Raw genomic sequence first — 26,267 nt, 5'->3', positions numbered from 1 at the left:
CAACATTCCTTCCTCCCACAGGAGCTGAAAGACCTGCTTTTAGTGTAAAGTTTCTGAGATTGTACTACTGACTGTGGGTTACTTAAAGCTTGGGACTCTATGTGTTACAAACCCCAGACCATGCAGCATGCTGACATATCTTATCCAAAAGAAAGTGCTGAAGAATGACTACATTGGGGCGTTTTACATGCTGAAGTGGTATCAGAATGTTTTAAAGTACATTAAAAAATGCCAGAGAAATTTAAATACAATTTACCTTTTTGTCCCTTTACTTCAATCCAAGCAGACAGGTCCAGCTTATTGATGGCATTGCAAGTCACAAAATCCTCTGGGTATTCACTGTCCTTAAAAACATTCCGTGGAACCTCATTCAGGCCGCTATTGTCACAAATAATTCGTGAGAGGGAAATAATGCTCAATGCAGAGAGTTGTTTGGGTGTAAAAACACCAGGATTCTGCCACCAATACCTGAAATACAAAGGAAGGGTTATTACAATGTGAACTAGAAATCACTATGGTGTGCATATTCATCCTGACCTCCCAAAGGCACAGGTACAGGTGCCTAGCCAGTCAGTGGAAAATTCTTCTGGTTTGAGGTTCTCTAAAACATCTGGAACCCTAGCTGCAGGATGGACATGTCAGTGGAACAGACTGAGCACTGACTTCCAGGACAAGGGTCTGCAGAACATTGAAAGCCCAGCCTGCAAGCATATTGATAGTGGAACATCTGGGGCCAGGGAAGCAGAAGGTGGCATTATTGTGGAACAAATTGATCACAGGTTTTAAGGCCAAGAGTCTGTGAAACATTGACTGCTTGGCCTGAAGAGACAATGGCTAGTAGAACATTTAGAGCTCAACTGCATGCTTGGCTGGCTGCTGGAAGGAGCATGACTGTAGAATAGACTGGCTTCCAGTACAAGGGTTTGTGTACCATCTGAAGCCAAACCAACAAGCACCATTGTATGCTGAACATCTGAAGCAAGGGATGCAGGAGGGATGTGTCTGTGCAATCGATGGATCACTGTATTCCACGTCAAGGATTTATACAAAATTGAAAACTCATTATGCAAGCTCGGCGGTCTGTGGACCATCTGGAGCCCTGGCTGCAGAAGGGAACGTAGCTGTGGAACATACTGAGAAAGGACTTCTAGGACAAGGTCGTGTGGAACATCTGCATACCCAGAAGTAGGAAGAGGTATGTCTATACAATAGATTGGCTTTCAGGACAAGGGTTTGTGGAGCATCAGAAGCACAAACTACAAGGAGAACGTTATATGGAATATCTGAGGCCATTGATGCCGGAAGGACATTTCTGGGGACAGATAGTCACAATTTTCCAGGACAAGGGTCTGTGGAACATTGCCAGCCCAGCGTGCAGGCAGGATGGTGTGCAGGCAGCGTGCAGGCAGGAACATCTGAAACCCTGTGTGCAGGAAGGGGCAGGTCTGTGGAAGAGATTGATCATTAACATCCAGTATCTGTGGATCATCTGAGGATGTGGCTGAAGCTGTGGAACTTGTACTGTTAGCTCTTGACAAGAAGGACTGTGCATCTTTCAATGCTGTGGCTTTGGGAAAAGAGTAACAGCATTTTTGGGAGGGTTGAGCACAGTAGGTCCTCTACACTGGGCAAGTGGACCAACATGAGTTCTTATTGACAATAGAGTTGCCAGAAGACTGCTCCAAAATGACTGCACACATGATTGAAGGTGTGATGTCCCCTTTAAGTATTACATCATTCAGTTATCATAGTTCCAGATAATGTTATCAAATCTGAAATGGTGCACATTGGCGCATACAAAGTACAATTGCTAGAAAGTGGTATGAAGGCATGACCCTTAATGTTTCCAGTCATAAGTGCTGATGATGGGACTATAAATACAATATAGAATATGAAATGGTGCAAATTAGTGAATGTTGGGGTGGAATTCCAATATTAAATATTACAAATAGTCTACACTTTGAGTTGCAGCAGAAGCTTACAAACATGCAGCGAAGAAGCATGCACAAACAGTTGTGTGTGCATTCAGCAACTGCACTGCTCCGCCAAATAGTAAGTCCTGAATGCAGTCTGCAGTCTCCCTGCACCAACTCCTGTTTCATCATTAGTGTCTTCTTTGCATCTTGGAACAAAGGTGACATGGGAGTTGCTAGACATATTGGTCAGATGTGCATGTATGATGCAGCCAACACCAGCAGTGTTGTTTCCCTGATGACACAGCGACCAGGCATCAAGTTGATGTTTGAGAGTGAGGCGAGAAAGGAGAGGGTCTCCAGCCTTTGCATTCGCTTTGTCTGGGGGCATGCAAAACTACCAAGAGTGAGTGTTTGTTAGAAAGCACTGGTGGCTAAGGGCTATATTGACTTGCAGACTATGATAGTATTTCCCCCAGGCAGCCTCAGTACGTATCAGAATCTTATTTTACTACTCTGATTCAAAATTCAACACCAGTGCATGCAGTGGGTTCAGAGGGGGCAGATGTGGAGGGAGGGCCAATGATTTCCCCAGAGCATTAGGGTTTTCACCAGTTCAACTTTGACCCAAAATAATTTCATTTGGGCGGATCTGTTTAGATTAGAGGGAACACCTCTTAATTAGGGGACTATGTTTTGATTGATAGATTGATTGATATTTTATTTCTATCGCGCTCGTACACAAGTGTTTCAGAGCGCGACAAGGCAAGAGAGGGGAACAGGGGAGAACAAAACAGCGATCTTACTAGGCCCAGTGACATTGAGAACGCGCAAGTGCATGGGAGAGGGGGAAGGGGAAAAGTGCATGTAAGGGGGAGAAGTGGAAAGTGCAATGCAGAGGAGAAACAGATAAATAACAATAAATAAATAATAAAGGCAACATACAGTGGTAATGCAGCCAGCAATTTGCAAGTGCTAGGTTTAAGGCAGCAGACAGGGTAGGTCTGATAAGTGCAGGAAGAAAAAGGGGGGCTGTATAGGTACAGATACAGACCCCAGTGCAAGAGGTGGCCCAGAGCAGTGCAGGAGGGTGGCAGGATGAGCAGGTACCTGGGCCCGAAGGACAGAGGGTGGCCAGGTGCACGGTGCCAAGAGAGAACAGATCAACAGGGGAGAGGAGTAGCGAAGGCAGAAGAAAAGAGGAAGGTCTTGAGGTGCTTCCGGAACTGGAGATGGTTCTCCTCAAGTTGTAGAGTGGCAGGGAGGCTGTTCCAGAGGGAGGCCTCAGCCAAGACAGAGATCTACCCCCAGCTCGTTTCTTTAAAAAACGGCTGACCCTGAGGAAGTTGGAGATAGAGGAGCGAAGAGCTCGAGAGGGGAGGTATTTGCGAAGGTATTTTGGACCCAGGCCCCAGAAAACCTTGTGGACAATGCAGAGGGTTTTGAATTTAATCCTTGCATCCACTGGGAGCCAGTGGAGAGAATTCAGAGCTGGAGAGATACGATCCCAGGGCTTGAGGCCAAGGACAAGTCTCGCAGTCCTGTTCTGGATTAGTTGCAGAGGGCGGAGAGTAGAGGCAGGTAGAGGCAGGTAGATTTAGAAAGAGGCTGTTCCAATAGTCTAAGCTAGAGAGAACCAGAGCTTGGGATACCATGAGCTTCTGGGGGAAGGAGAGGAAAAGCAGAGTACCTCTGAGGAGGTGCAGTCGGAAATTTGACTTTTTAGAGACCTCAGAGATGTGGGCGGAGAAGGAAAGGGTGGAGTCAAAGATGACCACGAGGTTCTTAGCCTCGCAGGTGGGGGTAGGAGGAGGGCCAAGGGAGGCCGGTGTCACGACCCACACTCTGAAGACCCCCAGGCCAACCTATGGGCCAGGGAGAGTCTTGATTCCAGTCCTCACTAAACCCAAGAAATTGCAGCTTAGGCCTTCTTGGGGCCAGTCCTGGCGCCTTTGGTGCCAGGCTCATGTTTGAATATGGACTTGTGCTTGGGAACTACTTTTCATTAATGCCAGTCATGTGGAAGCATCCTCATAACCGGGCTCCTTGAAAACAGGCTTGCAGTGTAGTGTTTTTGGGTGTGATACCATGGGGACTATTTTACCTGGACTTCTTTCTTGAAGCTATTTAAACCACACCCGAATAGACAGACACGCTTCGCGTTAGTTTGCATTTCTGCAACGTAGCGCTCACCGTGTTCAGCTTCAGCCACGAACCTTGGAAGAACAGCACCTGCAAAGGAAAGGAGAAGACATCGTGAGAAAAGGCAGCAGCTTACCTGAACTTCATCGCCAGCGGTCCGCAGCTCTCCCGACCATCATCCTGGAACCAGCGCTCCTTCGGATCGACGGACCTGTAAAAGAGAAGAAACAAGGCATTAGACATTGTACAATTAACGAACTGTGCCGAAAGGCTTACCTCGCCAGCCACTCCTCAATCAGCATCACTAGGGAAATTCCATACTCCGGCCGAGTACCGCGACCTGTGGAGAGGAAAAATTAAGGTAAGCGAAGGCAAGGCATCTTGAGCGCAGCGCATAGCGCCTACTCACCGCATCAAGGCGCTCCAAAACGCCCATACTTACCGGCGAAACACAGATTCCGCCTTGCCACATATTGGACTTCCGCGTACCTAAAAAGAAAAAGACATTGTTTAAAAGGCATGCAAGAACAGCAATATTCACAGCAATAAGATCTACCTGAACGACTCAAGACGGGCCGGCATCAGTGAAGCAACTCGATCGCCATTGCCCACCAAGCACAACGCGCCCCTGCCAAGACAGCAGGACGGAGAACCCGCCAACATCTAAAACAAGGTGAGGAGAAGTCCAGAAGGGTTGCAGACCTACAGAGAGGTGGGAGGCTGTTTACCCCGGTTGCCCAGTCCTGAACAGAGCTTACCTGTATTCCAGGCAGAACTCTTCCGCTGGTCGCATCTGGGCATCGCAAGGAGGGACATCTGAACCCCAACTGCTGGGTGGTGCCCCCATGGAACCAGGTGAGCGTAACAGAACGTGAAGCCTCCAAAACTAAATCCACCTGGGCACCATGGAAACCTCAGAATTAGACCAATTGGCCCAACTAACAGGAGAACTGTGCGCCGAGGTTCATTCTGCCCGTCAGGAGACTAATGCTCTCTGAAGAGATTTAATAGTGACTAAGGAGCGCACTGAAGACATTAGCAGACAATACTTGCAATCACAAGTGGACCAGACCCCCCTACCGGGAAGTAACCCAACGATGCAGAATACTACCATGCCATCCACTTCTTCTACTCCGGTGCAAGTCATTCTACCAGGAACAGTTCCTTTGGCCCCACCGGAGAGATTTACAGGTGATCCATGGAAATACACCACATTCATGAATCAATGCCGCCTTCACTTTCTTTGCAGGCCTGGAGCATTTCCAAACGACCAGGCTCGGGTGGCCTTTGTCTTGTCATACCTGAGTGGTAGCGCAGCAGACTGGTCAGTTCCATTGGTGACACATGATGATCCTTTGTTACATGACTTTGGGGGATTTCAGAGGGAAATGGAGAAACTTTTTGCTCGTCATACCCGAGAACAAGCAGTGGATAATTAACTCCTTTCCCTCCGACAGGGAAATCAGGACCTGTTAACGTACATTGCTACTTTCAACAGATTGGTTGTTGAAGCTAGGTGGCCTGAAAACAAAAGAACCACGTTGTTTCATCAGGGTTTACAAGGCGAATTAAAAGATGTTCTAGCTCAAGTAGTGGACCCTCCTCGAGACTGTTCGGAGTTAATCAATTTGGTTGTACAATTAGACCACCGGCTGCAAGACCGAAAAGCAGATCGCTCCAAAATGGATCCACGGGCGGTGTATGTTCAGTCTAGAGACAATATAACTCATGCACAAGAAAACCCTGCTGAGTCCATGCAACTTGGAGGAGTGCGACCCCCATTAACAAAACAAGAGCGAGATAAAAGAAGGCAACAACAACTGTGTCTATATTGTGGAAAATCTGGGCACTTCCTGAAGGACTGCCTGATGAAACCCTTTAGGAAGGTCGTTGGGGCCACGGAAAAAGACCAAGAGAAAGAATTTCAATCGGAAAACTACCCAGCTCGGCAGGCAAACGTAGAGGTCAGTTTGTCGAGTGAGGGAAAGGAGCCACCGACCTCACACTTTGCAATACCAGTGATCTTGATCAATAACCAACGGTTGTCCAGAATGCATGCCATAGAAGCTTACATCGACAGTGGGGCAGTCGGGAATTATATTGATTAAGATCTGGCTGCAGAGATGGGACTTCCCTTATGTGCCAAGCTGATTACAGATAAGGTGACTACAGTGGACTGGACTGAAATCGCTTCCGGACCCGTAACCCAATGCACAGCTGAGATAACAATGCTGTGCCGGGACGGGCATAGGGAACTCATTTGGTTCGACCTCATCAAGGCACCTCAATTTCAGCTTATACTAGGGATGCCATGGTTAGTCGCTCATAATCCTTCAATTAACTGGCGAGCCAGGAAATAAACCTTCCCCAGTGACTGCTCTCCAGCCTGTTACTATCAAGAACAGAAGACTGCTTTCAGTAATTCCACGACTTCCGGAACCACAACATATATCTTAGGTGTAACCAGTACTTTACCTGAGGAATACCATGATTTCCAGGATGTATTCCAGAAGGACCAAGCCAATATCCTGCCGCCCCACAGGCCCTACGACTGTCAAATCGACCTTGTTCTGGTGCCCAAGTCCCCTGTGGGAGAATCTATGCTTTGACTGAACCTGAAAATCTTCATCTGAAGTCCTATCTAGACCAGTACCTCGCAAACGGATTCATCCGTCCATCGAAGTCCCCGGCAGCCAGTCGTTTGTTCTTCGTGCCGAAAAAAGAAGGGGATTTAAGGACCTGTATTGATTACCGCGCATTAAACCAGATCACGGTGAAGAACCGTTACCCTTTGCCACTTATTCCGGAAATGCTGGACCAGGTCAAGGACGCTCAAATTTACACCAAATTGGATCTTCGGGGAGCGTATCACCTGGTTCGGGTCAGAAGCGGCGACGAATGGAAAACCGCTTTCCGTACTAAATATGGGTTATTCGAATATCAAGTCATGCCCTTTGGGTTATGCAACGCACCGGCAGCATTGCAATACTTCATGAATGACGTCCTGAGAGAGTTAATTGATGTCTGCGCCCTAGTGTACATAGATGATATCCTGGTGTACTCAACTTCTAAACAAGATCATATCAAGCACGTCCGTTCAGTCCTCGCCAAGCTCCGTGAACATCGTTTATTTGCTAAACTGGAAAAGTGCTTTTTTCATGTAACCGAAGTGCAGTTCTTAGGCTTCATCCTTACTCCCGGAGGCATCAGGATGGACCTGCACAAGGTCGACGCCGTTCTGAAATGGCCATCACCGACGTCAATAAAGGGAGTACAAAGTATGTTAGGCTTTGCGAATTTTTATCGTCGGTTCATACCAGACTTCTCCCAAATTGTACACCCAATCACTGTGTTGTTACGAAAAATAACAAGAAATTCACCTGGACCGAAGACGCAGAAAAAGCCTTTCAGGAACTAAAGAAAAGATTCACCTCAGCACCGATCTTACGACTTCCACGTCCAGACCTCCTATATATCGTAGAGACGGACGCTTCCAATACAGCAATGGGAGCTATCCTCTCACAAAGAGATCCCAAAACTGCCCAGCTACATCCAGTGGCCTTCTGGTCAAACAAGTTTTCACCTCCAGAAAATAACTACCCCATCACCGACAAAGAACTCTTGGCAATCAAATCCGCCTTCAAAGCCTGACGACACTACCTTCTGGGAGCCAGACACACCATTACAGTTATTACCGACCACCGAAACATGCAGTATCTTAAAACAGCAAAGGCCCAATCTTCATGCCAGCTGCGATGGGCTCTCTTCTTCGCTGAATACGATTTTGTCATAACTTTTCGACCAGGCGTCAAGAATGGAAAGGCTGATGCACTTTCTCGTACTGGAACAGATGACTTGGTTTTTACAGCCCCAGATCCATTCCCCATCATACCAGAAGACAAACTCTTAGGCCTGACTACAGCCTTAACACAAATGGAACTGAAAAAGGAAATTCAACAAATCATGAATCCGGATACCCTCCTTGCATGGCAAGCGCAAGGAGAACAATATTCCATCCAAGAGCGCTTACCCCTTTTTAAGGGCCGCCTATACATATCCACCAAGAACCTACAACAGCAAGTCATTTCAGGTTACCACGATTCCCTAATCGAAGGGCACGATGGAATCACCAAGACCTTAGCCAAGGTTAAACAGAACTTTTGGTGGCCTATCTGGCGGAGAGATATAATCCAATACATTCAATCTTGTGGAGTCTGCACACAAAACAAATCGCAAAAACACAAACCATCTGGTCTTTTGAGACCTTTGAACATTACTCCAGCGCCATGGCACACCCTTTCCCTCGACTTCATCACGGATCTGCCTACCAGTCAAGGGTTTAACACCATTCTTGTAGTCGTAGACCTATTCTCGAAGATGGCCCACTTTATTCCACTCAAAGACCTTCCAGATGCATCCAGTCTAGCCAAGGTATTTCTGGACAATATTATTAAATTACATGGATTCCCATCAGTCCTGATCTCTGATCGAGGTAGTCAGTTCATTTCCAACTTTTGGAGAAAGTGTTGTGCAATGGCGCAAATTGACGTCCGGTTATCCACTAGCCATCACCCCCAAATGGACGGTCAGACCGAAAGGACCAACCAGACCCTTGAGCAATACCTACAGTGTATGTTGCATCACGAGCTGAGAGACTGGAAGGACTTATTATGGATAGCGGAGTATGCATATAACAACTCCTTACATTCCAGTACTGGGCAAACACCTTTTTATACCTTATATGGTAGACACCCGCGTACCTCAGAATTGGATCTCCCAACCAATTTGGAAATGTCTGCGGTTAAAACCCTTCACACCAGCATCACTCAGGCTTTCAAAAAGGCCAGAGAACATCTGATTCACGCCAAAGCCAAGCAAAAACAATTCGCCGACCAGCACAGGACGAAGGCCCCCGATTATCAAGTAGGAGACAAGGTTTGGCTAGCCACCAAGTTTATACCCATCAAAGGAACCCGGACCTTTCAACCCAGGTATTTGGGACCCTACACCATCAAGACGATTATCAGTCCAGCGGCCGTCAAGTTAGATTCACCATCCAATCTACGCATCCATCCGGTATTTCACGTGTCCCTTTTAAAACCAATGTAACCTGGTACACGGATTGAAGCAGCTCCGAAACCCATTCTTGTCGACGGAGAACTTGAATTCGAAGTTAAAGGCATACTGGATTCTAAGTACTCAAGGGGGAGACTATACTATCTAATAGATTGGAAAGGTTTTGGACCCCAAGACAGATCCTGGGAACCCTGTGGAAATGTTCACGCACCGCGTCTGATCAAAAGCTACCATCGAAACTTCCCAACTAAGCTTGGGCCGGACAGAAGGAACACCTTGAGAGTGGCCTTGGGGGGGAGTGCTGTCACGACCCACACTCTGAAGACCCCCTGGCCAAACTATGGGCCAGGGAGAGTCTTGATTCCAGTCCCCACTAAATCCAAGAAATTGCAGCCTAGGCCTTCTTAGGCCTTCTTGGGGCCAGTCCTGGCGCCTTTGGCGCCAGGCTCATGTTTGAATATGGACTTGTGCTTGGGAACTACTTTTCATTAATGCCAGTCATGTGGAAGCATCCTCATAACCTGGCTCCTTGAAAACAGGCTTGCAGTGTAGTGTTTTTGGGTGTGATACCATGGGGACTATTTTACCTGGACTTCTTTCTTGAAGCTATTTAAACCACACCCGAATAGACTGACACGCTTCGCGTTAGTTTGCATTTCCGCAACATAACACTCACCGTGTTCAGCTTCAGCCACGAACCTTGGAAGAACAGCACCTGCAAAGGAAAGGAGAAGACATCGTGTGAAAAGGCAGCAGCTTACCTGAACTTCATCGCCAGCGGTCCGCAGCTCTCCTGACCATCATCCTGGAACCAGCGCTCCCTCGGATCGACGGACCTGTAAAAGAGAAGAAACAATGCATTAGACATTGTACAATTAACGAACTGTGCCGAAAGGCTTACCTCGCCAGCCGCTCCTCAATCAGCATCACTACGGAAATTCCATACTCCGGCCGAGTACCGCGACCTGTGGAGAGGAAAAGATAACAGGTCAGCGAAGGCAAGGCATCTTGAGCGCAGCGCATAGCGCCTACTCACCGCATCAAGGCGCTCCAAAAACGCCCATACTTACTGGCGAAACACAGATTCTGCCTTGCCACATATTAGACTTCCGCATACCTAGGAAGAAAAAGACATTGTTTAAAAGGCATGCAAGAACAGCAATATTCACAGCAATAAGACCTACCTGAAAGACTCAAGACGGGCCGGCATCAGTGAAGCAACTCGATCGCCATTGCCCACCAAGCACAACGCGCCTCTGCCAAGACAGCAGGATGGAGAACCCGCCAACCTCTAAAGCAAGGTGAGGAGAAGTCCAGAAGCTGTTTACCACGGTTGCCCAGTCCTGAACATAGCTTACCTGTATTCCAGGCAGAACTGTTCCGCTGGTCGCATCTGGGCATCGCAAGGAGGGACAACTGAACCCTAACTGCTGGGTGGCGCCCCCGTGGAACCAGGTGAGCGTAACAGCCAGCCAGAGAGCGAGGGGAAAGGATGGTGAAGGTGTGCCGATGAGGAGAATCTCCATCTTGCTGGCATTCGGACAAAGATCATTGGCGGCACACCAATCTTGAATGGCAGTTAGGCAATCAGAGATGAGAGAGGGAGAGGAGGTGGCAGAGGACAGCCTGAAAATGAGTTGAGTGTCGTCAGCGTAGCACTGGAAATTTGAGCAGAAAGCGGCAATGCAGTGGGCGAGAGCTGCAATTTCCAGTTATTGGTCGAAAAGCCAGGGCGAGAGGTTAGACCCCTGGGGAACACCCCAGGTAGAGAGGAAGATAGATGAAAGGAAGGACCCAAGTTGGACCTGGGAGGGTCGATCTGAGAGGAAAGAGGACAGCCAGGCCAGAGCCTGATCAGTGACACGTGGGTTTTCACGGAGACAGTTGACTAGGATGGTATGGTTGACCGTGTCAAAGGCAAAAGAGAGATCGAGGAGGATGAGGACAGAGGGAATGCTAGAGTCAAGGTTGGAGAGCAGATCTTCACGTAATTTCAGGAGAGCAGTTTCCGTTCTTCTGGCAGCTCTGAAGCCAGACTGGTGGTCATGGAGACAGCCAACAGAATTGGAATGATGTGTTTGGGTCTAAATAATCTCATACGCAGATCAGAAAAAACTGATTTCAAATTTGGGAGCATAGCATAGTTGTGACCAGAAATAAGATGTTATAACATTGCTCAGGTCGGACATCTACCAAAGGTGGCTTCTGAAGCACACAGTATTCCACACACTCTCCTCCTCACATCCATGCTTCATGGAGGTACTAAAATGTGCCTTTCGTCTGCCTATTCCATATACCATTCTATCGGAAGCTGGCGATCACATTGTTACTCACCCTACATATTTCACCCTACATATGTCTCTGCTCAGGGAATTCCTCAGACGCTTCTAGGTTAGATCTGCCAATAAGCAGAACACTCCGAGTCCTGGTTGATCTCAGATCTATCTTTGAGGCACCCTAAATTCTTGGTGAGCTTGGGGGGACGTAAGTTTCTTCTGATTATATATTTTACCATGAGGGGTAGAAACTTGATATATTGTGTTTGATCTTTTAGTTGGGCAGCCTTTGCTACTTATAATGCAATTGCCTGTTTGCGGTATCTGTCTAATGCTGTATTTGGGGAGCCACATAAAATCTGTAATTTGTAGAACTCAAAGGAGAGGACCCTACCAGCACCAGGCTTAAATATAAGTCAAATGATTGCTCATGTAGTGTTTGGGACCTCATGTGCCAGAGAGAGGTTGATGCCCACTGCAGCTGCCTTTTTGTCACTTCAATTATTATCACTAAGATCTGGGCCCTGTAATCACTTCTGAGCCACATGGACACCTCTTGGCAATGCACAACTTGGTTCCAGATGATAGCTTCAGTAGCAGCCACAGTTGTCTCATGGCTGATTTGCTAGCTTAGTATTAGTCAACTGTGCCTCTATGACCAGTCAGTTCCATCCTATTCCTAATTGGATTCCTGGTGGTGGTCAGGTACACTCACTCTGCTCATTTCTGTCCCAGAGAATCATTTATTCGATCAACATGAGTGAACCAATCTTAGCTACACCCCAAGAGCACAAGGCCAAATTATATGTACATTATTACTTGAGCATAGCATTTTTTTTAATGAAGCTTTTTAAAGTATTTAATCTTACATATACTTCTAATTGTTTACATTCTGTGGGTTAACCACATTTTGACTTCACAAATGTACCTGTCTCCATCTCTGATTTTCCTAAACTGACTTCCAATTAGGCAAGCAAAGAGGGGGCCAACGCGTCCATTCTTCACAAAGGGTTCAGCTGTTCCTCCAATCCACATGTCAATATTTTCTGTGGTCTTGTACAGGTCCAAGAGCTTCGTAGCAAGCTGTTTGCTCTTAAAGACTGCAGTGAGCTCATCCATGTCACGGGGTGCAGTGAGACCACAGAACCGCCTCCAGGTATTATATTCTAAAGGCAAATATATCAAAGAAAATATTAGAAAGGAAATTCCATACTTTACATTAACTACTAAGAAATAGTTCTCAGTGGGACATGGTACCCAAAGTTTACACCAGTGGAGAAAATGGAGCAAATCTGTTTTGCACTTTTATGGCTACTTGAACAATAGGGAATTCAGCAGATATGCTTCCCTCCAGTCCATATTACATAGGAATAGTGCACAGAGATAAAACAAATGGGTTTTGCTGCTGAATGTGATAAGAAATGGGGTAAAACATTTAGGCTCATACTTAGTAACAGGTTTCACATTTATAGTCCTGCATTCCTAGAGTGGTATGTATGGAACCATACATCATTGGTAGGTCAATGAGCCAATGGATATCACTTTAAGGAGACACATCTTAGAAACCTGGGCAGGTGGCTCTGCCCACAGTCAAGCTCCACCTGCCCAACTCCCACCTATCTTCTGTGCCTGTCATGGAAAGTATACTATGACCAAGATAGGCACAGTAGAGGGGATGGATGATCTCATGTAAATCTGAAGTACCTGAAACATTGAACACACCACTACTCTTTGTGCACATTGAATCCAGCAACTTGTTGTGTGCCTAGGATTCAGCAAGCGCAGAAGCACTCAAAACATTTGCTAAATGTTTCATGTCCAGTATCAAGGCCATGCATGCACCTTGAATTCTCCTCCATCACCTCTCTGCTGCCTTTGATAACCTGGATGCTGCTATCATGCATTACTTCAGCAGTGATTGGGAGATGCATGCTGTGCTGGTGCCCCTCTCTACAAGCCAAAGACACCCACAAGCTAAAACTCTAATCCTTAATTTCATCAGCCACCAAATTCTTATGTCCTGTGGACACCACAGGGTTCTGCATCATTCCTTTGAACGTATACTTATCTCTGCTGTCCCACTTCATCAGGAATTACATGAATGCAAACAAGACTCTGTTGTATCTCTGTCTACGTAACAGAGAGAGCAAAGGTCAGCAAACAAATTAATATTTGCCTCCTTCATGCCCACCCAAAACTGAATGAATGATAACTGACAGTGCCTCAATGCTCCCAAAAGGTATGTCTTGCCACTGGGCAATATGGCCCCAACACCACCAATATACACCCTGCTGCCTACAACTGGCGTCCCTTACACTCCCTCCTTCTACTCTCCGAGTACATGAATCGCCATTGATTCCTCCAAATATCTAGGCAGCACTGCTTATATCATCAATATCTCCGTAGACCTAAATCCTGTGGATTAAAACAACACTGAGACATATTCTAGAACTGCTGCCTTCTAAAGTGACCAGCCAAGGTGGTCCATCCTTCCTACTTGGACCACATTTCTAGGGTATGCACTCCTTTGAATCTCTTTGGAGTCACACATATTTCGCCAACCTCCTGGTACCGTTAGTTTTCTCCTCCTGCAAATACCTTTTAGGAGTTTTCTTGTGGACAGTCAATATCCAAGGCACGTAGATTCAGATTTGAGAAGTAAAGTGGGAAGGATCTTAGAGTGCGATCCCATGAGGCTAGCACAGTCTCTATTCTACTACCTACAAGATTACTCTTTCAATATTTCATCACCCTTTTAATTTCTCCCCATTACCCTCCCCTTTGTCCATCTTTTCTCCTTCTCACCACTCCCAAACTCCTTATTAGCTTTTGTCCTCCCTCCTCTGCTCATTCCCAATATCCACTTAACCCTCCCCACAACCTTTTCTACACTCTCCTCCCCCTAGCTGTGCAGACCATACTACTCTGCCCCATGCTTCCATCCTTTTCACTGCCTTTTTCCACCCATCTCAATCACCTTCCTTTTCCTCCCTCATCACTGCCTCTTTCCACCTATCACACCTGCGATGCTGTTCCTTTCTCTTTCCCTCGTCCTACACCTTTTGATTGATCCTGCACATCTCTTCCTCCTCTCACCATACTTACATCTATATCCAACTCTCAGCTCTCCATTCCTCCCTCCCATGGCAAAATATGTGACTCCCCTCACACTAAAGACACAACCACACCTCCTTTCCTAAACATAAGTATTGCCCCTCAGATCACACAGCTTAGTTGGGGCCCCTCTCCTTCCCTCTTTGACAAGTGATATCATGAAAGGAGCAGCATGACACTCCCTAATGCCCAGGGCATCCATTCTCGCCTTCACCCTGTCACTGGTCTCTCTATATCTTGGGACTACAATGGCTGTGGCCACCATAAGAAATCGCTCTGCTCTCCCTTTAGCAAAAGGAGTTTCTTATGAATCCCAGCACCATCCTTTAGCCAATAAGGTGTAACTGGCTTCATTTCCCTTTCTGCTCAGTCACCAAAGTCTTACTACTCTGCATGCCAGTGTCAGATCATTCACTCTTAAGCAATCTAACACCCTGTCTGTCCAGCCTCTCCCTTTGGAAAGTACCTCTGTCCACTCGTATACATGCGCTCTTTCCCTCTCCCTCAAAAATATCTTCCAACATTGAGGATATCAAGAACACTATTGAGTATTGCTACACTTCCCCATGATATACCTAACCCGCCCCTATCACACACTCCTTCACACCAGACCTGCATCCCCTTTGGTGTTGATGTAATCACTCACATCACCCCTACCACACAAACCATTGCTAAAATAATTGCCAATATTCAAATGCCTACTCCTTACCTTGCAGGTATTCGCTTGGGTCTCACTGATTCTGAGCAAGATCTCTTGGGACAGACCCATACCTTCCACAATTCCTTACTTGGAAGAATCAACACCATGGGCATCACCTGCCAAAGCCATCTTCCTGCAGGAGTCTGATTTTCTAGATAATGTGTCCGTAATCCCAAACAGGGAACAGGCATTTTACTGGTGATTTTTTCTCAACTACTCCCTTTCTACCTAGCTCAAATATTGCAGTAGCCCAGCTTTCGTGGAGACTATCTTCTTTGGAATCTGCAGAATTTCTAGGTACCCAAATATCTCCTCCACAGAAGAGATGCCTGTCACCCATAGGGAGGGCACTTCTCATTTCCTTTGATAACCACGAGAGGGAACATGTCCACAAATAATGCTACACATGATAAACGATCCACAAACATTCCTACCCCGACCATATCAAGATATTCTCTCATCAGTCTACATATCTCCCTCACAAATAACTAACTTGATCCCAGAAGGCAATGTCGTCTCGATTTCCAACATGAGGTGAACCTCTAGGGCAGAGATCATTTTGAGACCTGCCTTACCTTAAACCGAAGCCAATAATCTCTTATCCAAATGTACCTTAAAAGACGTCTGTTCCCAAGCCAAGTATGGTCACAAAGTTTAGGATTTCACAGTTGAACACAAAGCCTCTTTGATTTTCCTTACACAATTCATGACTCAAACATAGTTATCACATCATATTGCACAAGCTATACCTATGGGTCATAACATCATCCTAAACACAGAACTAAAAGAGATGTTGTAAACCATGCTGGCTTAAAAAGAATCCCTTGCAATCACTTCCTTCCCAGAACTGGACACCTCTCCTTCGGAATTCATAAAGACTACCTGGAGTCCCTCCGACCGTCTCCTTGTCCTTCCTCCACATTTATAGACCCATCACTGATAATGCACAATTCGGAGAGCATCTAGCGGAGTTTAAAGCTTGTTTGTTTGCTCAATAGTCTAACATTAGAATCCTTTGGGATTTTAATATATGGATCAAATAACCTAATAATAGAATAATGAAGTGGCTACTCCCTAACCTCGGAGGACAATATATCCATTTGGTGAACACGGAAGCAACTGACATAACAGTGCACCTCCTTTTAGTCCTCGTAAGCTTGTGCAGTCTTTGCAGCTGGTTAAAACTCCCACATCCTCCTCAGTACCTCCCGCCAGTGCAGTTTCCCCTACAGGAATGGGGGCAAATATTAAATAGTATCCCATATTACTAGCATTGATATGACATGGAACCAATTAAACGCTTAAAATCATTATTGTATCTATTCGAGAGCTCTCAACCTGTAGATTACAACGTTGCAGATCCACACAACAGATTTCAAGCCCTTGACGATTAGATCACTGGATCCCTATAACTCAAAAGCACATTTTAAACAAAGTAAACTCCAGAATAAATCCCAAAAATCACATTGATTCTTGGAGAAATTAAAGATATTCCAACTAATGGAAATGCTGATGACACAGATAATCCTCAAGATTTCAAGTAAAGATGTAACCATGACTAAATTCTCTGCCTCCATTCTTGCAATTAACAGAAGGTTGGCATTCAATCACCTCCTTTTGAACCCGGAAAAAACTAAAATAATTTGTATTGGTATTCTCACGGCCTCTTCGAAATCAGCTAGCTCATGCAATTTATCTCTCTCCCTCACCCCATCCACCCAAGCTGCAAATCTTGCTATTCTATTGGACAACACCTATGCTTGGGATGCCGTATGACAGAGGTAGCCAAAAAATAATTCAGGCACCTGAAACCTCTCACAAGAATAGTCTCTTATGTCGGTTTTGCACAGAAATAGTGATTATTGCCATTGAGATCTGTATATTAAATTATGAGAACAATCTAAATGTGGGCACTGTTGACTACCTACTCGCTTGACTACACAGAGTAGGGAATGCTGCCACACCTACTCTTCTCAAAATGGGAAACAATCTCACCCACCCTCCTCTCTCAATATTAAAGAGGAGGGTCGATGAGGTGGACAACAGTGTTACTAGCTGCACAGCGCTTCAAGGTGGCAGGGCACACAGTCCCATAATTATGATTCCAAGTGTTGGACCACATTCCTAAAAAACACATGAGTAGGCAACAGGACAAGGAAGCTCACATACCAAAAACTGTGATGGCTTCTTTTGCTTTCAAGTCACTGTACACATGGACGGAAAGTACAGATGTATTTTTCCTGTTTTATTTAATATGTGATTACAAGTTAACATTTATTATGAGGCTAAATGTGCATTCCAAGAGTTAACGTAATTGGCAACTGTTATGTTTTTTTAAAATTATTATTTATTTGTTTTGGTTTTAAAAAGAAAAACCTTTACAAAAGAATGACATTTCACAAATTAATCTCATTAAAAGAAAGATAAAAGAGAGAAACCAAAGCAACCAGGCAGGAGGAAGACGTATAGCAAAAAAATAACACGAATACAGGAAAAAGAAATCAAGAAAAACCAGGGGGGCTAAGAAGAGGACCAATCACAGCCAGCAGTACTCTATCGGAAGGCGAGTGTCTTCCTAATGTGATAGAATAGAGCATTTTCTTGAGACTTCTAGTATTGTTGCCGTTAACATGATCTCTTGGCCAGCTATCAGCCTGTCCCAGAAGAACTCTGATGTTAGACTCTCTTCTTTAGCTACAAATCTCCTAGGTAACAACAGTCTTTTTTCCCATGTTCCTTTGCAGTCCATTAATAAATGTCTTAGGGATTGTGGGCTTGGAGAGTCACAGCTTCAACAGAGTTTTTTTGCTTGGTCCCCCTGATTTCTTCTAGCCAAAATTTCCCTGGTGTGGGCTAGGTTTAGCCTAAGTCTCATGAAATTGTTTCTTATTCCTCTTTCTGGAAACTTTTGAAGATAGCGGGGAAGAGAACCTAGTTTTTTGTCCACCTTTAAGAATTGATTAGGGGGGGTTGAGATGCCTCACTCCGTCAATGGTGTCAATCCAATCACTTATTTCTAGTGTCTTTTTCACTTTCAAAGGGTTAGACACTAACGTTTCTAATGTCAAGTCCAGCATGCGCAGGATACCTCTGACTTTCTTCTCCAAACCAAGAAGTAGCTGAGATCTTGAGTTTTTGAGATGTTCATTCACGTCAGAGAAGAGAGAGGTCTTACCTGCTATCGTTATTTCACAAAATAGTGATATAATTTTCCAGTCTGCTCGACATCCAAGAGAAGCTAGACCTAATTCAAAGCAAAGGCTCACCAGAGGGGTACACATTGGGAGAGCCAAACATTTTTTCCATAGGAGACCCTCTAGTTTGTTCAAATTTATATGCCATAGGAGAGGTTTTGCTTCCAGGCCGTAGAGTAGGACTGGGACTGCTTTGGCCATATAGAACTTAATAAGTAGGAGAATAGAAAATTTACAGAATTTTGCGTTCAGTTTTTTCATTTGTGGAATGATCTTTGTGACTTTTTCCATAATTGCTATATTGACCTTGTTGTTAGCGGGGGAGGCGAAAATCACGTAGCCCAGATAGATAAGTTCTTCAACGCGGGGGACTGCTTTGCTATCCAAGACCCAATTTCCATAGCCTATTTTCTTCTTTGGATGGTTGAATATAAGTATCTTGGATTTCAAGGGGCTGATTGAGAGCCCATTTAGGGTAGCATATTCCCCAAGTTTGTTTAAGAGGTGTTGAAGTCAGATTGCCGATCCATCCAGGATGACTAAATTGTCCGCGTAGGTGAGCCAATGTATTCTCCTCCCTTTGATCATTGGGCTGGCCAGCGCCGACGAAACCAGAAAGTATCCTAGGTCTGACAAGAACAGGTTAAAGATCAAAGGCGCACCTAAACATCCTTGCCTCACCCCTTTAAAGACCTGTATTAGATCTAACAGATGTCCCTGGTCGTCAAGCCTTAGACTTATGGTGGTGTTCTTATGAAGGTCAATTAACATTGCTAACAGGGAGGCTGGAATCCCCCAACTATGGAGTTTGCACCAGAGTAAGAATCTATCCACATGATCAAATGCCTTAGATAGGTCTACCCATGCCCCATAAAGGGGGGTGCCCTCTTTCTCATTTGAGTTTTCGCTGAGTACATTTATTATAAGCCCATTAAGACTAGTGGAGAGCCCTTTTTTAAAGCCTGTTTGATGATGTGATAGTATCTTCCTCGACTCCACCCAATGTGAAAGCTCTCTTAATAGAAGCTGCATGAAAAGTTTACTATCAATGTCGAGGAGGGCGATTGGGTGATAATTTTCCGGGCTTAGCCAATCGCCCCCCTTGAAGAATGGGATTACTAATGCGTTCTACCATGATGGAGGAAAAACATTGGTCTTTAAGATTTCTTGGAAGAGACGATTTAGAATCTTCGCACAAACTTTTGAGTTGTTTTTTTAAGACCAGACAGGTTAGGCCATTTGGGCCTGCAGCTTTAGATAAAGAGGAATTAGATATTAATTCCTGGATGTCATTTTCATCAAACATAAGGAGCCAGGGGGGATCTGTAGGCAAAATAAATTCTGTGGACCCTGTTGGTTTGAAATTTTCTGACAGGTATTCAACTGATTTTTGTTCTGGGACCAAGTTGCACAGGGAACTGTTAAACCCAAGCTCTAGTTGCCCCATCGCCGCCCAAAAGTTTCTGGAATTATTTGCATTAAATAAGTAGAGCATACGTTCACCATCTTCTTGCAGCCTTTGGTGTTTTTGGTTTTTTGACCAGTTTCTATAGGTCTGTTTGGCTTTTTTAAATTCATGCGCAGGGTGTTGGGATCGTAATGCCTATTTTTTATATGACACAGTGTTTTTGTGAGATCTCTCTTTTTCCTTTGTGTTTCTTCATCAAAGATATGAAGATGTTCTTGTTTACCTAAGACACCTATTTCACTTGGTGGGTGTATGGACCAAATAAAGTTTCCAAATTTCTCAGGATGGGATTCATCATTCCAAGTTGAGGACGGACCATCTTCTAGTAATTTATTTAGTCTTTTGCCCCCTTGCTTATATTTTGACACTCTCAATTTTCTCTTCAGACCCTCGAGTTCTTGGTCATTCTTGATGTGTCGATATTTTTGCATATCAGGAAAACAGACTTCCAAGCTTGCATGGTCACTGCCCCCTCCCAGTTTATAATTAGACTAGAGCAGAGGCCAGATAGTCCCACAGAGACAAAACTGTAGTCTAAGGTGGACTTTAAGTTCCCTTGACGACAAGTTACTCTGGCCTTTCTACCTTCCGAAGGCTTTTCTTGAAGCATCTCGAGATCCCAAGAGGACAAGAAATCCCTCCACAATTTTCCTTTTTGCGATGGGCTCCTTTTTGTTTGCCTGGACTTGCCGCAATGAGTGGTGATGTGATCTGCGTTGAAGTCTCCTGCAAGTAAAATGTTTGTTCCCACATGCTCAGTCTTCACCACTGTTAAAAGGGAATGCAATGCTTCTAAGAAATGCTGGAGCTTTGAGCTGGCAGGATTCCAGTATATATTGATAATTACCACATTAGAATGTGGAATATCCATTTTCAGTTCTAATTTAGAAGCTTGAATTCCCAATTCGTTGTTACATAATGGTGTAATCGTTTGAATGAAGGATTTCTTGAGGGCGATTATCAACCCTCCCGCTGGTCTTCCTTTGGCTTTCTGAGAAGCCCGAAGATTTTGAATTGTAAAGCCCTCGATCTCAATTGGTTGACTAACCATGTTTCCTGGAATAGTAGAATGTCATTTTGCCCAAGAAGGTCCTCTTTCAGTTTTTTCTTTTTCAGGAAGCTAGGACCTCGCGTATTCCAGGAAACTAATTTCAGGCTCCTTTGCCTAAAGGCAATATTCCTCCACTCCTAGCTTTAAGATGATTTGGGAGATGATCTCTGGAAGTTTTGCTATAATGTTACCATTTGTACTTGAACCTGGAGCAAGGCTCGTGTCTATCGCTTTTAATTCTCCAGCATTGCCATCTTTCTTAGAGCCTTCTCCTGCCCCAGAGCGTTTCATGTTAGAAAGGCCTTCAGGTCTGTCCTCCTTCTCGGTTTTATAAAACATGAGTCCACCTCGAGCCAGCTCATTTTTATTATTGAATAATGCTTGCTGAGCTCTTCGCGACTGAAGTCCAATTTCCACAAAAAACGTGTCCCCTTTATGCGGGAATTGCACATAATCGATGTCCTCATTTGAAAATAGGAACAAGTTTTTTTTTTTTAACCTGGGACAATATCACTGATCTGCTAAGTGATGTGTTATTGTTGTGTCTGGACAGCCTTAGCCATGCTTTTGGGATTGTAGAATCAGAGACATCCAGATCTTTCTTTTCAGCTGGCATTACGAGCGCTCTTTTGTCTTGCTCCTCTGTGATGCTCCTACAGCTTGGAGGCTCCAGGTTTCTGCATTTTCCTAGGCCGTTCCAGGAGTCATTCACGTTTGAAATGGACCTTGATAGTACTTCCTCTCGGGTGTGTAAAGGTTGACTAGGAGTGCCTGTTCCCGAGAGTGACGCTAATTTTTCAGTTGGTCGCAGAAAGATCGGTGCCAGTTTCACAGGGATCTTTGGAGCTTCCTTTGAGGTTTCAGGAACTGTAATGGTTCTTTGAGCCCTTAATGCAATGTTTTTCAAAAAAATTGGGGCTGTTCTAGTGCTGGCTTGACCCATTTTATGGCATTGCTTGCTCAGGGAATTTGGCAGGGATTTCACTGGGTCAGTTTGCAGACCAATACTAGTGCTTTGTGAGTTAATTCCCTTTGGATCTGTGCTTTGCATCCGTTGGACCTTCTTTTTCGCCATTTTTTTCAAAACATGTTCAATCGGCCTATTTTGGATTTTGCTTGTGCTCTGCGCCGGTAACGGAAGAGGAGGCTTCCAAAGACTTGTCATCCACAGGTAATGACACATTTTTCAGAAATAGGTTTTTACACCAGGATCGTTCTGATTTGTTTTGTCTTTTTCTGTGTTCTTCTCTGCTGTGGCAGTGGTGTTCTGGACCGTATTCTACTCCCCTTTTTCCTTTTTAGTCTCCTTCTTCCCTTGTAGTTTTGACAGGACGCTGAGGTCCAATTTGCTTCAGTGCAAGTAATTCCTTGAACGTCCTTATCCTTGATTGTTAGCGGACTTTCTATGACCACTACGTCTTCATCGATGACCACATTTGCCAATCTCCTAAATTCTACTAGGATTGATATGGATAATGGGGTATCATCGAATATTGGGTTGCAATCTGGGACCCCTTCGATGGAGGAGAAACCGGGGGTTAATGAGTTTGAGATTTTCGCCGAAAGATCTTTTAGGAGCTCATGCGTAATAGCATTCTCCTTTTTCCCCTCTTTAAGTAAATGGAAGATTTGTGCAATTTCAAGCCCGTGTTTCTCACCTTCTACTTGGGTCTCCTTGAGAGTTGGAATCAGAATGGTGTTCATGATATTGCTCAAACCCACCATTGCTGATTCGCTCTTTGCCATCTCATTTGATAGTTCCAGCAAAACACCAGCTTGAGTTTGAACTTCAGCTTTTAAAAGTTCGAATACCGAAACCAAGGAGTTTAACACAAAGCTTAGAGCCAACGATGTGCTTTTGCTGGCTTGAGAAGGGGCGTCTTGGCTGACTTGAGGAGATCTGTCTGGAAGGTCCTGCATTATGGGCGGGCTCACCTCACTTTGAATATTAATGTTTTGTGCAGTATTTTTTCTGCAATCCCTTTCCAAGCGAGGGGCCATGGCTTCGCCCTCTTGAACACCATAAAGGGATTGCCATACGCTGTCTGCCATGTATTCTATATCATTAACACTTTTGTTTCTTTTTCTAATGAAATGGTCATTGATTCTGCGCTGGATTTTCTTCGCCGTGATGGTGTATTCCAGACCCCGCTTCCATCCTTTTTGTATGAGGGAAATAGGCAAAGTATCCCCAGCTGGTTGAAGACCATGTGTATGAATGGGAGCTTGAATAGTAATGGTGGCAGGCTGGTTTGAGTTTGGAGCAGGTGTATTTGAAGCAACTGTCCCAAGTTCTTCCCCTTCACCCAAGCCAGCTCCAAGTATGAGCCTTTCTGATCAGGCATATTTTCCAAAACAGTGGTACTGCGCAGTCTCATTTAATATCCTGCTGTCGAAGAAACACAAAAGGAGCTCGACCCGGACAGTACAGTAGGACGCCGGCGAGGTTCTGGTATGTTTTAATGATTTGATTTTTTAAAATTTTATTTTACTACCAATAAAGTACTGATGACCAAGCAAAGGATATGAAAGAGTATGGACGGGAGGGGTTTCCTTCAAAATGATCTCCAACGCCTCTGAGGGGAACCCCACTTGCCACAGGATTACCCCGAGCCCCTACCTGGAAATACTTTGCCTTACTTTGGGACGGTCGTGTGGTTCAACGGGAGCAGCTCTCAAAGAAGCTGTATGACTGAAAACAAGTCACTGATTAAAGTTTGTAATTGCCGCCACAGATTACCTTCAGTACGCGCTCCTTTCCTGAACACCAACCGATTGCGCTGCCTCCGCTGCTCACCTCTCCTGTGCTCTTATTATGTTGCCTCATGCCTCCAGAGCCACAGCAGCAAAACAGCGTTGCAAAAAAAATGAAGCACCGCCCTTGACTCCACCGGGCTTCACGCCACAAGGGCTCAGCGCTCTGTGTTTTACTTCCTGGCTCCAAGGGGCGTGGCCTGCTCCTCGGAGTGCCTTAAAGGGAAATGCTCCTTTTCTGATGTAAATCAAACGGTACTACGGTACTACTGGCTTCAGGGAGAACAGGTCTGCAGCAATATGCAGGTCGCGTAGTAAAAGTGCTGTGGCTCACAATTCCAATGGTCTTTTAGTTCTGACCAGAACCACAGCAGCAAAACAGCGTTGCAAAATAAATTAAGCACCGCCCTTGACTCCACCGGGCTTCACGCCGCAAGGGCTCAGGGCTCTGTGTTTTACTTCCTGGCTCCAAGGGGCGTGCCCTGCTCCTCGGAGTGCCTTAAAGGGAAAGGCTCCTTTTCTGTTGTAAATGAAATGGTACTACGGTACCACTGGCTTCAGGGAGGACACGTCTGCAGGTTGCGTAGTAAAAGTGCTGTGGCTCACAATTCCAATGGTCTTTTAATTCTGACCAGAGCCACAGCAGCAAAACAGCGTTGCAAAAAAAACAAAGCACTGCCCTTGACTCCACCGGGCTTCACGCCGCAAGGGCGCAGGGCTCTGTGTTTTACTTTCTGGCTCCAGGGGGCGTGGTCTGCTCCTCGGAGTGCCTTAAAGGGAAAGGCTCCTTTTCTGATGTAAATGAAACAGTACTACGGTACCACTGGCTTTAGGTAGAACAGGTCTGCAGCAATATGCAGGTCACGTAGTAAAAGTGCTGTGGGTCACAATTCCAATGGTCTTTTAGTTCTGACCAGAGCCACAGGAGCAAAACAACGTTGCAAAATAAATTAAGCACCGCCCTTGACTCCACCGGGCTTCACCTGTTATGACATTCTGGGTATTAGAAGCCTTTTGTCTGTGTTGTGTGGCGAGCCAGAAGAAGGACTTGGACCAGAAGACATTGTGTTAAAACGTGTTTATTCAAATAAAAGGAAAAAAGCCTTTCTATCCCTATCGCTAAACAGGGATTCCCTTCCTAAAAAACTATATTAAGGTTGCTCTTCAATAGTCAAAACAGTAAAGTTTTCTACCTGACCCTACCACTGAAGAAAACGTAACTTAAACTAAGCAGAAGATCCTGAATTGGTGTAGATGGAGCAACATCTCGTTAATGCCTTTTCGCTGGGCATCTCTTCCCTGTATTCACACTTTGGTTGTCCCTGGGCTCTTCTTTAATTCGTTCTGTATGTATCTCCTTGAGCTCTTCTGGTGCTTGTGCCTCTCCCAGTTTGACAGTCTTACTTATTCCCAATGGGTGTTCGTAACTCTTTATCAGATACTTGTTTCTTGGTTCTGGATAGCATCTGTACGCCGTTTGGCTGGTTATAATACTTGGGTCTTTTGATCTCTTACATCCGTTCTATATTTATCCCTTTGAGCCCTTCTGGTGCTAGTGGTTCTCAGTCGCATAGTTTTACTTATTCCTAAGGGTTGATGCTAACACTTTATCAGATACTCTTCCCTTGGTTTGCGTAGTATCTGCTTAAGATATTCTCTCTCTTCCTCTGGACCCTTCCACCACAAGCAACCCATGTACCTTCTCTGACATGGGACTTGTGCCAGTGAGGCAGCTTTGACTCGTTCGCAGTGTTGCTGCTCTCCTGTGTTCTCCGGAGTGCTGTACCTCATTCGTCTCGACTTCTCTTTGCTTGTCGATTTCGGGGCTGCCTCCAGCTGGGACCAGGTTTGCTTCGTCCTGGCCTCGCCACAATTGCACAGCTTATCGTCTGCCCGGTGGTGTCTCTCTCCTTCTCGACTCAAGGCCTACGCCACAACCGACTCTCTCCTTCTTGACTCACCGCCATAAACTCAAAGGGGGTGGCTCCCATTGGGAAGAAGGGACAATTCTCCATATTCGTCACTGTTGGTAGATTGCAAAACATTCTAAGAGAATTAAAAGTATGTTTGCAAGATTTAGTAGTAAGCAGTCTGGGGCAGGTATATGGGAAAATATGAGAAATATGATCGATAAGAAAAAGTAGTACGAAAGAGTTGAAGTTGCTGTGTTTTCCAAAGCCATTCGTTGTGAGTCTTTTTCTCATTTTTCAGTCTAATAATTGAAATAAATGATTGGAAGACTTGTTAGTCTGTTTCCATATGCATAAATACATATTTTGGAGAAGTGAGGTAGTCCTATAGAAAGGAGAAGAAACCATGTACTGAAAGGCACTTGATGAAACGCTCCAGAGAAAAGGCAACTACTTACCTTCTGAACAAGAGTACCACCAGCAACCCCATACACGTGTTTCAGTCTTGTTGGGCATCATCAGTGAGGTGGAGCTGTGTCTCTCTGAGCACAGTGAGCAAGGGGTCCACGTCTGGATGATCCTAGGACACTTAGGGTGACTAGACCTAAGGCTCTTGAAAAAAATCAAAAGATTAGTAATGGTAGTCCCTCTATGAGAACGAACTTGGCA

General features: G+C 45.2%; 1 protein-coding gene across 1 annotated transcript in view; it reads right to left on the bottom strand.

Moving 5' to 3' along the window:
* LOC138578694 (lactoperoxidase-like) overlaps positions 1-26,267 on the bottom strand; it is a 513,803-nt gene that overhangs the window by 29,906 nt on the left and 457,630 nt on the right. The window contains exons 10-11 of the mRNA XM_069649723.1: positions 12,336-12,573; positions 257-468 (exon numbers count right to left, since the gene is read on the bottom strand). Coding sequence (XP_069505824.1) covers positions 257-468; positions 12,336-12,573 — 450 coding nt within the window. The remainder of the gene's footprint in view (positions 1-256; positions 469-12,335; positions 12,574-26,267) is intronic.

Source organism: Ambystoma mexicanum, chromosome 1p, assembly GCF_040938575.1.
Source record: "Ambystoma mexicanum isolate Mex_15411 chromosome 1p, UKY_AmexF1_1, whole genome shotgun sequence".
NCBI classification, from domain to species: domain Eukaryota; kingdom Metazoa; phylum Chordata; class Amphibia; order Caudata; family Ambystomatidae; genus Ambystoma; species Ambystoma mexicanum.
Note: the sequence above shows the minus strand (reverse complement) of the source record. Positions and strands in the feature narration are given on the sequence as shown.